The 15,075-nt window shown below is 41.5% G+C and overlaps 2 protein-coding genes across 2 annotated transcripts; both read right to left on the bottom strand.

Annotated features, from left to right (window-relative positions):
• Positions 1–1,902: 1,902 nt before the first annotated feature.
• LOC115922707 (arylacetamide deacetylase-like) lies at positions 1,903–6,091 on the bottom strand. Its single transcript, XM_030982101.1, has 4 exons — positions 5,869–6,091; positions 3,863–4,115; positions 3,420–3,483; positions 1,903–2,934 (listed from the first exon to the last, which is right to left on the bottom strand). The coding sequence occupies exons 1-4, from the start codon at positions 6,013–6,015 to the stop codon at positions 2,139–2,141; spliced, it is 1,260 nt and encodes a 419-aa protein (XP_030837961.1). The 5' UTR covers positions 6,016–6,091; the 3' UTR covers positions 1,903–2,138.
• Positions 6,092–10,318: 4,227 nt separating this feature from the next.
• LOC105438644 (neutral cholesterol ester hydrolase 1-like) lies at positions 10,319–14,527 on the bottom strand. The gene is made up of 4 exons (XM_030982102.1): positions 14,194–14,527; positions 12,330–12,582; positions 11,889–11,952; positions 10,319–11,410 (listed from the first exon to the last, which is right to left on the bottom strand). The coding sequence occupies exons 1-4, from the start codon at positions 14,338–14,340 to the stop codon at positions 10,615–10,617; spliced, it is 1,260 nt and encodes a 419-aa protein (XP_030837962.1). The 5' UTR covers positions 14,341–14,527; the 3' UTR covers positions 10,319–10,614.
• Between the last annotated feature and the right edge of the window lie 548 nt (positions 14,528–15,075).

Genomic DNA, 15,075 nt, shown 5'->3' on the forward strand with positions numbered 1-15,075 from the left:
AACAAAAATTTGAGACAAAATAGAGCAAAAATAAGCGACATACTGCTTACAAATTCTTAAAAAACAATATCATGTAGATTCATAACGTGAACTAAATTCACCTTCTATAGGCATAACACGCAAATTATGAAGTTTTTGACATGAGGCCTTTAATCAAAATTTTCACTATGATGACGTCATCAAAATGAAAAATGATTATTACTGCGCTTGTAGAGAATTGTCTTAGCTACAACATATCGCAATTTTGAAGAAAATTAATCAATATTTACAGAGATACAATCAATTTTACATAAATATGCTGACGTCATAATATGCAAATTCGTATTTTGAGTTCCAAGGCCATTGTGATGATGTCACGATACACTTAATGGCCAAATGAGACATGGAATCATATTTCCGACTCATACTCTATCTAAATATGAAAAAAAATTGAGGATCCCGGTGCATTCCAAAGAGCTATAATGGATTTTGTATTGGCATGTTTTTGCCCATATATGCTATGTATTAAAAGAGCTCGCGCGCACTGACATTTATCTTGAATTTACGCTCATCTTGTTAATAATGGTCATAAAGAGATAAACATGGTATCAAATTCCTTGAAAAAATATGAGAAATATCATGAAAGAAAAAAAATGGCGATTCTATGTTTTGTAATGGTGTTACGCGCGAAAACGCGCGCGCATGCTCCTACTCGCGATTTTTTAAAAATGCTTAAAATGACCTGAAACGTATGCAAAAAAAATTTGAGAAGATTTTGAGCATTTTAAAATTTTGCGCGCGCAAGGACGCGCGGACGTACGCGCAAGCGCGCGTTTTTTGAACTGAAATTGACCGGACTGATAATGACCTTGATCATGATAAATATAAATTAGAAATGACTTTTGGTTATAAAGATATGATCATGAGTTGATTTTTACAAAATGGCGCTTAGATGACGTCATCAGTCAAGGTCAAGGTTGAAAACGTTATTTTGCTTTCTCTATATGCCTATACATATGTGTGCAAAATTTCAAAGCATTTGATTGAACCATTTCAAAGTGATCTTGCTCACAAAAAAGTGGTTCGAAATAAGAAAAATAAATAAATAAAGGCGATTTTAACAAAAATATAAGGTGGTCTGTATTAAATACAGCCCACCTAATAAAATACCAATAATATTTTGTTAAATTGTATAACATTTTGATGACTACAAATAGTAAAAACGTACCTCTTAAATTTAATGTAATATATTTAAAACTACGAAGCATATTCGTGATTCAACAAGTTTTTTATTAAAATATTTTCAACATTGCCAAATTGTTATACATGTACTTTTTATTGATTTTCATTACATTGTATTAAGACACATATATATCCATGTGACTGTGTAACATCAACAAATTATTAGATAGGTTTCCGTCGGTAACAGATAACATAAGTTAGTCAACTATTGTAGCACATGCACCGGGGATGTGCTAGAGATTATGGACACGAAATCAAATTATGTTTTGTTGGGAGAATCTATTTTCCTCGTGAAAACGATGATGAGAATAGTGACGCTGAGAATAGTGATGATGATGATGATGATGATGATGACGATGGTGGTGATGGTGGTGGCGGTGGCTTATATAGATTATGTAGCTTCTGCTGGGCGAGCATGGCCCTTGTTTCAAAATATCTCACGGAATTTTCAAGTTGTCAGACTGTAGCTAGTGTGTGTTTCGAAAGCTTAATTCCATTGTTCTGCCATTGGTTGTATATCAGGTTGTAAGAATGATTAAGTGGTTTTAAAAAAAATTAAAAATCATGAAGATTTGTTAACCATTCTTTAGATAAAATGTGTGACGCAATACACACTGTTGACCATAAAGTTAGCATAACATTTCCATATCTTATTTCATGAAAATGATTGTGACAATGGTTAATCTTGATCAAGTTTATATTTACTCAGAAATCTTTTATTCAACATCTATGATTATTTATATTGATCATACAGTTCTGAGAAGATATAAACTTTATCTATCAAGAATAGACCATACTGTCACGATTATTTTATAAGAAGTGGGAAGAAAAAATATTGACAATTTAGGGAATATACATACATTGAGAAAATAATTCTCACGATCAACATGTTTAGAGATTGAATATCTTCTCTTTTATCAAAGATGCTCTTTTGTATATTCGATAAAATCTTCGGCCATCTGTCGCCCGATTTCATATGAATTATCTCCAAACCACGTAATGCCATGAAAACCGTCTTCATAATTCACCCACTTCACTGGCACGCCCGCATATTCCAGCCTCTTTGCATAGAATATCCCGTCATCGCGTAAACAGTCGTATCCGAACGTCGCGACGAACGCGCGGGGCAATTTGGAAAAATCTTCGCGATAGAGAGGCGAAAACTTCGTCGAGGTCAAAGCGTCCTTCATGTTCTCCCATAGCTCGTCATCACCGAAGTCTGATGTCGGAGGGACATAGCAATCCGGCTTCATATCAGCTGGGATGAGATCATGGCTGAGATGCTTCTGATAGAATTCCGATTGTTTGAAGGCAGCCGATGTGTGGTTGTTCGCATAGATCTGCTGTCCGAGGTGCTCGTCCACTCTGCCAAAGGTGTATGCAGTGATTAAGTATGGCATAATACCAATCATGTCTACAGTTTGTCCGAAACCACCGTGCTGGCATCGCATCTTCTGCATGGATGGGGTGTTGTGGTCGAAGCTCTGAAGCCATGGGTATATGAGTACCTGGAGTTTGATGTCGGGCAAGGAAGGCTCGTCCGAGATCGCCCCAGACACAAGGGCGGCGAGGATACCACCGGCACTATCCCCTATCAGGGCTACTCTCGTTGGATCAACGCCGAACTCGTCAGCGTGGCTCAGGAACCACTTCGTGGCTGCAAAAGCGTCGTCGAATGCAGCTGGGAACACGTGTTTAGGTGCTAATCGGTATCTAAACAAGTAGGAAACAAGTCAAATTGATAACTCGATCAAAAATCTCCAAAGTCTCCAAGTCAACGTCAAACCGGTCAATGGAAATAATGTAATTTCTTGTTTGGTCTGTTGTCGGTCTGGTGCGACTGCGGTATGATCTTGGTTGGACACATAGTTTTATATTATAAAAATGCAATCATCATAAGATAATTCGATGATTTGAATTATCAACTCAGCTTCTTTTTTAGTTTCTCGGACGACCGTTTCATAGACGGAGTGTTACTGGAATATTTTGAATGGGTTGGTGGCCGTTGGAATGGTTTTGCTAACAGAATAACCATGTTTGAAGGTTCTCATATTTCCCAATTGGAGACAACAAAGGACATTATATGTAAATATTTAAGCGGAAGGACCAACTTTCAATCTATAATAATTGTCTCTTCCTCCTTATAATAATGTCCTAAATACCACGAAGTTGATTTTAAATAATGATAAATAACTTACGTGACGGCAATCCCAACAGCGTGTACTCTTTCGGAAATCATGCGGACAGCGGGATCGTAAAAAGCTAGAACGAGTTCAAGGTAATTCGGATTTTAAAAAAATGAGGAGAAGAATTGATACGATATGAAAAAAAACTTAAACAAAACCTTTAATGATCATTAAGTATTTTGAAACGGTTTGGTGTTAGGCGTAAGACACATACTGTTCATTGGTTGATTTGATATCGTTTCCAAGTTCACCGGGCTGATTTGGTGACGATCATCTACTATTTCGGCAGCACCGGTCAACAGCGCTGATTTTCGGCGGGCATATTTTTCTTATCTATTTTTAATTTATTGTTTTGGTTTTTACTACTTATTTATGTGAATTACAGTTTGCTTGATTTTAATAATCCTGACAAAATATTTAGTTAACGTACTGGAAGAGTTAACATGCATTCTTACCGATGTTGCCAACCGCCAGACCTCCGCCGTGAAAGTACAAGAATGCAGGGAGATCCCCTTCGCCGTCCTTCTTGGTTGGCTCGTACACTCTCACCCTGATACCATCGAATGACGTCACTCGTGACCTGATGTTTGACCCAGGTACCTCTTCCGGTGGATCCCCAACAAAGGTTCCAAATATGCTAAATGCCTCCACAAGCTCCTCGAAGCTGTTTGGGCAACGACGGTCGCGCACACACATCCTAACGTAATTCTGTTGTACAAAATAAGTATGTGTCAGATCAATGGCGAAGCTAAGTTGGGGGGGGGGGGCATGCCGAAAGGCCCACAAATAAGGAAAGAAAAGAAACAGAGAGTGAAAGATCAAAGAAAGACATGGTAAAGACAAAATGAAGACAAGCTGTACGACTCTCTCTCTCTCTCTCTCCGGCACCCTCACTTTAAGGCTTTGATATTTCGCATTTACTGATTTAACTGGTAAAACAGACTGGTGCCCCGATGACTCCAGAGGCCACCCCCCCCCCCCCCCCCCCCCGAAATAGTACGATCCACGCTTCGCCAATGTTGCAGATGACAATAATGTCTTTTTTTTCAACTCTTATGATTCAATGACAGTTTGATTGCTGAGGGACGATACAGCTAAGGATCAGGCCTTAGAAATGATTGTGTTAAAGCAGTGAATTAGTTACTTCATCATTATAAGTGTGTACAGCAGAAATAGTTCTTTAGACTCTTAGAATCTCGTTCCTCTTTCGTTTTCCCAATTATCTCTCACAGATCGCTAGCCTGCTTGTTATATTTTTACCACATAAGGACTTATTCATTCAATGTTGTTTTCCTTTGCTTGCAATGCAACTAACCCGGATATTTGGGTACCGTTTTGCTGAGAGACAGTGTGACACCCGCTTCGTGAACATTACATTTATTAACTTCTTGTTTTCTAGATATTATGATTGGAGCACTGGAGTCATGAGGACACCAGCCTATGATATCCGTTGTATAAAATGCAATATATCAAGGGCCTTAAAGTGAGGGGTGAGAGGGAGTCGTATCAACTTGTTTCATGTTGTTTTTACCCTTGGTCTGTGTACGATGTCTGATCTGTTTCTTTTCTAAAGCTTGTCATTTTAGTGTGGAAATGAAATCTTAATTGTCATCGAAATTGATACAATAGTCCCATTAGAAATAGTTTATATTTACGGTTCGTAAAGAAATGGCTAGAAATGCCATCTCAACTATCACACATAGCAGCCTTGGCCTAGATATTCCACAAATATCTCAGATCTATTCAGAATTTCACTACCTGTGCTTAGCCCATGGTCTCACGAGAGCGCACAGATGACAAAAGTAGGAAAATATGAAATGAAAAATCGAATCCGTCGTAAAAGAGGACAAAACAAAGTATGGGAACAAAAGATACAACTTTTGGTATTGCAGGGTCAGTTCCTAGCGTTGGTGTTAGAAAATAAGTCGTAGATCCATGAAATACTGACTGGGCACTGGGAACGACAAAGCAACTGAGACACGAATGCCAAGCACTGAGCAGATTGGCCTTCACCTCATTCTAGTGATTTTCAATCTAAGAAACGAGCCCTATATACTAATATGAAAACAAAGTATGACTGAATAAAGATGATCGATATATATTATTGGCCCAGTCATTGCAATCAATAACTATTTCACATTATAGAACTCAGGCCCCCATCACCTCACAGCCTGCATAGACTACACTACACTGGTAACAGCAGAGTGTCCTTGGAAACAGACCTAATATGTGTCCATTTTCAGACGGCGCCAAGAGGTTCATACAAAAAAAAAGGCCCTTGGACAAGCTGGAGTTGGACCTAGGCCCTGTTTCATGAAACTTTTTATCAATAACAAGTTACAATAACTCTGATATGCTACTAAAAGTGTGGCATTTGGTTGACTGAGAGCAAATTTGTCATAACAATTTAGCATTTGTTATTGATAACAAGTTTTATGAAACAGGCCCCTGGAATACTCACGAGGCCCTGAATGGCTTGGGAGATGGTAGCCGATGTACGGTACTGCCATGGTTCTGCAAAACCATCGGGAACAGGTTTATAGAAGGCATAGCTTATAAGGACTCCCATTCCCGCAAGGAATGTGAGTAGTTTTGTCCTGGTCCTCATGATGATCGTTCATAAAGTTATATACTTAATTTATAAAGTATACCGTTTACAGGTAGGCTACAAAGCCTTGCAATAGATCACCTACATGCATATAGGCTACCCTTAGAGCTCATCCGGGTGTGTCAATATTTGGGGCCTTTGTACTTTGACCCGTTTAGACCGTGGGCCGAGCGCGATTTTCCTTCCAGTTCGTTGCATAGATTCCGGTACAAGATTTAGATAATGTTAATAAAAAGATAAAAATACACAAATCCCAAATCAGCTTATTCCTGCGAATGAGTCCTTGTCGTTCGTATAAAACATAAGTTTAATTGACAAGTTATTTAAGAGAAATGTGCGTGAACGAGACCGCCAACTCTCCGTTCGTACACGTGTATTAAATCACCGTGCGACGAGAGTGAAACAGCACATTCTCCGTCGTACGAAGAAATTATGTAATCCATTCGAATATTTCCCAAAGCCAATCACATTTGCTGATGTAAATAATATGATTTTGCAAATATTAACTGCGAAAACTAATGAAAACCTCGTCAGGGTGAAAATATTTCGAAAATGAGGGGTCATAGCTACCATGAAACAGACGAGAAATAGCACGTTGCCAATTTGATATTATTGTAAGGATCGTATGCAATTCTCTTGAATGTACACTGATCTGTGTAGAGATCAGTGGCTCCGTACTGACAAGACTCGAGTTAGTATTGTGTAATTAAAACTTTTGATGAAAATTTTTCTTGTATTAGCGATGCAATGGTAGTTTAAGAATAGACCTACAGAATTAGAGTCCCTAAATATTCATTGTAATTATAAAAAAAAGATATATGTCTTTTTTATTTCCATTCCTGTAGTAGTTTTTACATGTTTTCAAATGTTTGAATTTTTTAGAAGTTTTAGATTTTTTTTTTTTTTTTGGGGGGGGGGGGGAGACACGCTTAATAAGGTATACGGGATGTGGGTGACTTTTCTTTCCTGGAGGAAGAAATATGACAATGTTTATTCAAAATTACACTGCATTCACTGGCTTAAAAATTGATAACAGATACTTGCTGAGGTATATATGTGAAGTGTACAGAATGAAAAACTGTTCGCGACAGTGAAAACTGTTGGCAAACTTTCCAGCAACCTCTTACGAACCCTGGCGAAACCCCAAATTCGCTTCATTTGCAACTTGCAAGCATTCGCCACTCAGCGAGATACCCCCTTATGGGGCTTTCACATATACACTCCGGGGCCCGTACGGCGAGTAAAAACAGACATTTTGGGAATTTTCGGCCGGTGGCCGGCCGGCTACCGTAAAGATCCTACGGGCGCCGGGACAATTTTTGAAGCCGTACGGGCGCCGTGGTGCTGAGTCGGCTGCTCCCAATTCTCCCGGCGTTTTTATCTGACCGTTAGGTCGTAGAGAGCCCGTGAAGGGCCCGCAGGGCACCTTACGGGTCCCGTGCGGGCTCCGGACGGTGTTCGGACGGGCCCCTCACGATTTTTGGGGGTCAATTCTCATGAAAAATCTTTACGGGAACCTTGAGGTGCGGATTTCAGAGGACACATAGTTCAGTGCACCTCACGGGACCCGGCCGGGCGCCTTAAGGACCCCGGCCGCTCCCGGCAGGGCACCTTGAGGACCCCGGCCGGGTCCCGGCAGGGCACCTTCCGGGAGCCACGGGTGCACCTGCTCATTGGACGGAGCACGTAAGCTTACCGGCCGGCATCCTTACGGGCGCCTTGCATTTCACTCGACCAATTTTCACCGGGCACCTCCCGGGCGCCGCAGAATATGTGACCACACATGCCGTAGAAAAGAAAATCGGAAGGTTCCCGTACGGTCTCTAAATCCACGGCAAGCCGCCGGGTAGGGAAAATCGTACGGGGCCCGGTTTATATGTGACCTAGGCATAAATGGGGCTTTCACATATACACTCCGGGGGCCCGTACGGCGAGTAAAAACAGACATTTTGGGAATTTTCGGCTGCCGACAAGTTCCTACGGGCGCCGGGACAGTTTTCTAAGCCGTACGGGCCCCGTGGTGCTGAGTTGGCTGCTCCCAATTCTCCCGGCGTTTTTAACTGACCGTTAGCCCGTAGAAAACCCGTAAAGGGCCCGTGAGGCACCTTACGGGTCCCGTGCGGGCTCCGGACAGTGCCCGGACGGGCCCCTTACGAATTTTTTCTTCAATTTTAATTAAAAATATTTACGGGCACCTTGCGGTGCTCAAGGGTTCCGTACGTGTACCCTACGGCGCCCTCACGGGCCCCTCAAGAGCCCCGGGTGATATGCACAACAACAGGCGTCTGCCGTCCGGGGGCCATTTAAAATGAATATTGCCCGTGCGGGTCCCTCACGGCGGCATCTCGAAATGTACAACGCAGATTTAAAAACAGGAGGTACGGATACCAGAGGACACATACAGAGTGAGTCAGAAAAAATGTCCCACTTTTTAAAAGTTGTATTGTTTGAAGTATGAATATTTAATGATGAGTTTTATGATATATGTCTTGATAGAGTTATCCTCCCAGTACATTTAGGTACCATTTTCATTTGAATTTCTGCATGCATGACTGAACATCAGACAATCTTTACAAGACTGACAAATCTCACTTGTGCCAAGTTGCTAGGTGAGGAACAAAATAATGTTTTGAACAAAGACAGCCATTTTGTTCAATTATCCAATCAGCCAGACAGACAAAAACACACAAATACACGCACCCCCCACACTCACACATATATATATATATATATATATACCAACATGCACAGGCACACGTCCACAAATGAGTATTCCATTCCCGACAAGGCCTACCAAAACTGTTACTTTTTGTCGGGAATTCTTCTTATCGTACGAAAAGTTGAGTGGCCGCTGTCCTCTTGGTGCGTATTGGCGGATGTTGTGCTAGATGATGATGATGGTGATGATGATGATGATGATGATGAAGATTAAGATGATGACAATGATGACATGATCGTGGTAGTGAATGTGTTTAAAAGGGAAAGATTTTTACTTTAGGGTTATGCCACTTAAACATTCAGCGATCTTGATAAAAATCAATGCTCAATCAGAAAAGGGGCAATTATGAAATAATTGTCACCGTGTGTGTTGTGTGTGTGCGTGTTGGTGTGTGCACGTGTCTGACTGTCTTTGTCCAATGCATTGTTTTATTCCTCACCAAGTAACTTGGCGCAAGTGAGATCTGGCAGTGTCTGATATTCAGTGATGCATGCAGGGATTCAAATGAAAATGGTACCTAAATGTACTGGGAGGATAACTCTATCAAGACATATATCATGAAACCCATGATTAAATATTCATACTTCAGACAATACAACTTTTAAAAAGTGGGACATTTCTTCTGACTCACCCTGTAGTTCAGTGCACCGCACGGCACCCGGCCTGGCGCCTTGAGGACCCCGGCCGGGAGCCATCGGTACACCTGCTCATCGGACGGAGCCCGTAAGGTTACCGGTCGGCACCCTGCCGGCACCTTGCCGGCAACCTGCCGGCACCCTTACGGGCGCCTTGCATTCACTCGACCAATTTTCTCCGGGCACCTCCCGGGCGCCGCATAATATGTGAACACACATGCCGTAGAAATGAAAATCGGACGGTTCCCGTACGGTCTCTAAATCTACGGCAAGCCGCCGGGTAGGGAAAATCGTACGGGGCCCGGTTTATATGTGACCTAGGCATTATACTCATGGATGATATAAGGTGAACAAGTACAAAAGCAAGAACTAGATTAAGAAGAAGAAGAAAATGAAAGAGGAGGAGGTGAAAAAGAAATTGAAATATATCTTTTAGAATTGAGATTTTGATATTAATAAATCAACAGATGGAGACACACTTTTAATCTCTTAAAACATTTCTGTCTATTCTCATCCCCTCTTACTTTCTCTTAGCCCCCAATTATTCTTTTCCCCATCCTCTCTCTCTCCCTCTCTCTCTTCTCTTCGCCCCTCTCCATCTCTGCTCTCTTTTCTCTCCAATTTTATTTTCCCCCTTCTGTCTCCCATGTTCTTCGCGTCTTCTTTTCTTTGCCCCTCTCCCCTTTTCACACCACATTCTTTGTTTTCCCCTCTGTTTTCTCAATTTATATGTCCTTTCGATATCATCCCCTCTTCCCTTGTTTCCTTCTTCCTTCTTTCTCTTCACCTCCCTTCTCATTCGGCTTTCTCGTCACCCCTTTCAGTCCATTTTCACCCCTTTCCTCTCTTTCTCTTTGCATCACCTCCCCCTATATATCGACACTACCTCAATATCTTATTGTAATATCTCAGTGATGCAAATGAATAAAACAATCCCATCAATACAATATTCTCTTGACTTATATAAATTATTTACATTTTATTTATAATATCAAATTCAATCAGGCATATAACGGAGCAAAATAATATTAATATATTAACTTCATAATAACCCGCGTGATCTGATACAGGTATGAGATTTATTTCAGATATAAACTTAATCTATCAAGAATAGACCATATATACTGTCACGATTATTTCATAAGAAGTGGGAAGAAAAAATATTGACAATTTAGGGAATATACATACATTGAGAAAATAATTCTCACGATCAACATATTTAGAGATTGAATATCTACTCTTTTATCAAAGATGCTCTTTTGTATATTCGATAAAATCTTCGGCCATCTGTCGCCCGATTTCATATGAATTATCTCCAAACCATGGAATGCCATGAAAACCGTCTTCATAATTCACCCACTTCACTGGCACGCCCGCATATTCCAGCCTCTTTGCATAGAATATCCCGTCATCGCGTAAACAGTCGTATCCGAACGTCGCGACGAACGCGCGGGGCAATTTGGAAAAGTCTTCGCGATAGAGAGGCGAATACTTCGTCGAGGTCAAAGCGTCCTTCATGTTCTTCCATAGCTCGTCATCACCGAAGTCTGATGTCGGAGGGACATAGCAATCCGGCTTCATATCAGCTGGGATGAGATCATGGCTGAGATGCTTCTGATAGAATTCCGATTGTTTGAAGGCAGCCGATGTGTGGTTGTTCGCATAGATCTGCTGTCCGAGGTGCTCGTCCACACTGCCAAAGGTGTATGCAGTGACGAAGTATGGCATAAGACCTATCATGTCTACAGTTTGTCCGAAACCACCGTGCTGGCATCGTATCTTCTGCATGGATGGGGTGTTGTGGTCGAAGCTCTGAAGCCATGGGTAGATGAGTACCTGGAGTTTGATGTCGGGCAAGGAAGGCTCGTCCGAGATCGCCCCAGACACAAGGGCGGCGAGGAGACCACCGGCACTATCCCCTATCAGGGCTACTCTCGTTGGATCAACGCCGAACTCGTCAGCGTGGCGTAGGAACCACTTCGTGGCTGCAAAGGCGTCGTCGAATGCAGCTGGGAACACGTGTTTAGGTGCTAGTCGGTATCTAAACAAGTAGGAAACAAGTCAAATTGATAACTCGATCAAAAATCTCCAAAGTCTCCAAGTCAACGTCAAACCGGTCAATGGAAATAATGTAATTTCTTGTTTGGTCTGTTGTCGGTCTGGTGCGACTGCGGTATAAACTTGGTTGGACACATAGTTTTATATTATAAAAATGCAATCTTCATAAGATAATTCGATGATTTGAATTATCAACTCAGCTTCTTACTTAGTTTCTCGGACGACTGTTTCACAGAGTGTTACTTGAATATTTTGAATGGGTTGGTGGCCGTTGGGTTGATTTTGCTAACAGAATAATCATGTTTGAAGGTTCTCAAATTTCCCAATTGATGACAACAAAGGAAATTGTATATATCTTGAGCGTAAGGACCTACCTTGAATCTATAAAAATAGTCTCTTCCTCCTTATAATAATGTCCTAAATACCACGAAATTGGTTTAAAATAATGATGAATAACTTACGTGACGGCAATCCCAACAGCGTGTATTCTTTCGGAAATCATCCGGACAGCAGGATCGTAATAAGCTAGAACGAGTTCAAGGTAATTCGGATTTTAAAAAAATGAGGAGAAGAATTGATACGATATGAAAGAAACGTAAACAAAACCTTTAATGATTAATAGTATTTTGAAACGGTTAGGTGTTAGGCGTAAGACACATACTGTTCATTGGTTGATTTGATATCGTTTCCAAGTTCAACCGGGCTGATTTGGTGACGATCATCCACTATTTCGGCAGCACGGTCAACAGCGCTGATTTTCGGCGGGCGGATTTTTCTTATCTATTTTTAATTTATTGTTTTGGTTTTTATTACTGATTTATGTAAATTACAGTTTGCTTGATTTTAATAATCCTGACAAAATATTTGGTTAACGTACTGGAAGAGTTAACATGCATTCTTACCGATGTTGCCAGTCACCAGACCTCCACCGTGAAAGTACAAGAATGCAGGGAGATCCCCTTCGCCGTCTTTCTCGATTGGCTCGTACACCCTCACCCTGATACCATCGAATGACGTCACTCGTGATCTGATGTTTGACCCAGGTACCTCTTCCGGTGGATCCCCAACCAAGGTTTCAAGTATGCTAAATGTCTCCATAAGCTCCTCGAAGATGGTTGGGCAACGACGGTCCCACACACACATCCTAACGTAATTCTGTTGTACAAAATAAGTATGTGTCAGATCAATGACAAAGCTAAGGTGGGGGGGGGCATGCATCCCCAAATCGAATCCCCCCCCCCCCCCAAAAAAAAAAAAAAATAATAATAATAATAATAATAATAATAAATAAATAAATAAATAAAATAAAAAAATAAGGAAAGAAAAAGAGGGAAAGGGAGAAACAGAGAGTGAAAGATCAAAGAGGGACATGGGAAAGACAAAATGAAGACAATCTGTACGTCTCTCTCTCTCTCTCTCTCCGGTACCGTCACTTTAAGGCCTTGATCTTTCACATTTATTCAACTGGTATAACAGACTGGTGCCCCATGACTCTAGAGCTCACCCCTCTCCATCCCAAAATAGTACGATCCACGCTTCGCCAGTGTTGCAGATGACAGCAGATGACAATTTGATTACTGAGAGACGATACAGCTTAGGGTAAGGCCTTACAATGATTGAGTAAAAGCAGTGATTTAGTTACTTCATCATTATAAGTGTGTACAGCAGAAATAGTTTTTTAGAATCTTTGCATCTCGTTCCTCTTTCATTTTCCCCATTATCTCTCACAGATTGTTAACCTGCTCAGGGACGGATCCAGGGGGGCACAGGGAGCACGTGCCCCCGGCCAAAATGTCCTCTTACCCGTTGTTGTTAGAAAATAAGCCGTAGATCCATGAAATACTGACTGGGCACTGGAACGACAAAGCAACTGAGACACGAATGCCAAACACTGGCCTTCACCTCATTCTATATGTGATTTTCAATCTAAGAAACGAGCTCTATATACTAATATGAAAACAAAGCATGACTGAATCCCGCGCTCCCCCCCCCCCCCCCCCCCCCCACCTCCGAGAACGGAAGGACTTCATGCGTATTACCAAAATGTCCGGTAAATGGGTACTTTTCGTGCGACAAAGTCCGGCCCGAGAATTGTAAAAAAAAAAGGGGTGTATTAACTTTTCACCCGGAGATTTCTTTAAAAAGGGGGTGTTTTTTTTTTTTTTTTTTGTCTCAGCTCTTTTGACTCCTGAGAAATTATTCCGAATTTAGGGGGGGGGTACATTGAGCATTTTTCATGATTTAGGGGGGTCTCCAAGGCAGGAAAAGCCCGCGAAAAGCCCGCGAAAGGGGGGTTCGGAAATGTTGGCAGTCCTCTGATAGGGGGTGCTTTAAAAAAGAGGGAACACGCATATGCGTACCCTAAATAACACTGAGTGGGGGGGGGGACTGAATAAAGATGATCGATATATATTATTATCCTGGTCATTGCGATCAATAACTATTTCACATTATAGAACTCAGGCCCCCATCACCTCACAGCCTGCATAGGCTACACTGGTAACAGCATAGTGTCCTTGGAAACAGACCTAATATGTGTCCATTTTCAGACGGCGCCAAGAGGTTCATACAAAAAAAAGGCCCTTGGACAAGTTGGAGTTGGACCTAGGCCCTGTTTCATGAAACTTGTTATCAATAACAAGTAACAAAAACTCTGATACGCTACTAAAAGTGTGGCATTTGATTGACTGAGAGCAAATTTGTCATACCAATGTAGCATTTGTTATTGATAACAAGTTTAATGAAACAGACCCCTGGAATACTCACGAGGCCCTGAATGGCTTGGGAGATTGTAGCCACTATACGGTACTGCCATGGTTCTGCAAAACCATCGGGAACAGGTTTATAGAAGGCATAGCTCACAAGGATTCCCATTCCCGCAATGAAGGTGAGTAGTTTTGTCCTGGTCCTCATGATGATCGTTCATAAAGTTATATACTTAACTTATAAAATATACCGTTTACAGGTAGGCTACAAAGCCTTGCATTAGATGTCATCACCTGCATGCATCTACCGTTAGAGCTCAGCCCGGGGTGTGTCAGTATTTGGGGCCTTTGTACTTTGAACCGTTGTTCTTTGTACCGTACATCGCAAGTTCGTTTAACTTTGTACCGTACAATATGCAAGTCATGTATCTCACTGAGCGGCGAATGCTTACGAACGTTGCGAACTTTGGACCCGCCAATTTTTCTGACGAATGTTGGTGAAAATCAGTGTTCGCCTCTGCGACATTTAGCGACTTTTAGCGAGGTTCAGCGACAATTAGCAATATTTATTTTGAGCGAATGTTTGCGAAAGCGTTTGCAAAGGGCAGTGAGCGACTATTTAGGACTGTAAGGGAATATAAGCGACTTTTTCGCGAAGATTAGCAACTATTTGCCAATCCTTTGCCATTACTTTTGTGAATGTGTGGGACGCTTTTATGTTGGCCATACGATCACGTGGTCGCTAGCATTGGCGAATCAAAAAGAACTTTAGTGACACCGTTTTAAAACCGTTTGCAAAGGCTTACGACTGTTTTACAAACGCTTGCAATATTTGTGGAAAAATAAACTCGCAAAGAAAAACTGTTCGCGACAATGAAAACTGTTGGCTAACTTTCTTGCAACCTATTACGAACCCTGGCGTAACCCCAAATTCGCTTCGTTT

This window comes from Strongylocentrotus purpuratus, unplaced genomic scaffold (assembly GCF_000002235.5).
Source record: "Strongylocentrotus purpuratus isolate Spur 01 unplaced genomic scaffold, Spur_5.0 spur5_scaffold_12, whole genome shotgun sequence".
Classification (NCBI taxonomy): domain Eukaryota; kingdom Metazoa; phylum Echinodermata; class Echinoidea; order Camarodonta; family Strongylocentrotidae; genus Strongylocentrotus; species Strongylocentrotus purpuratus.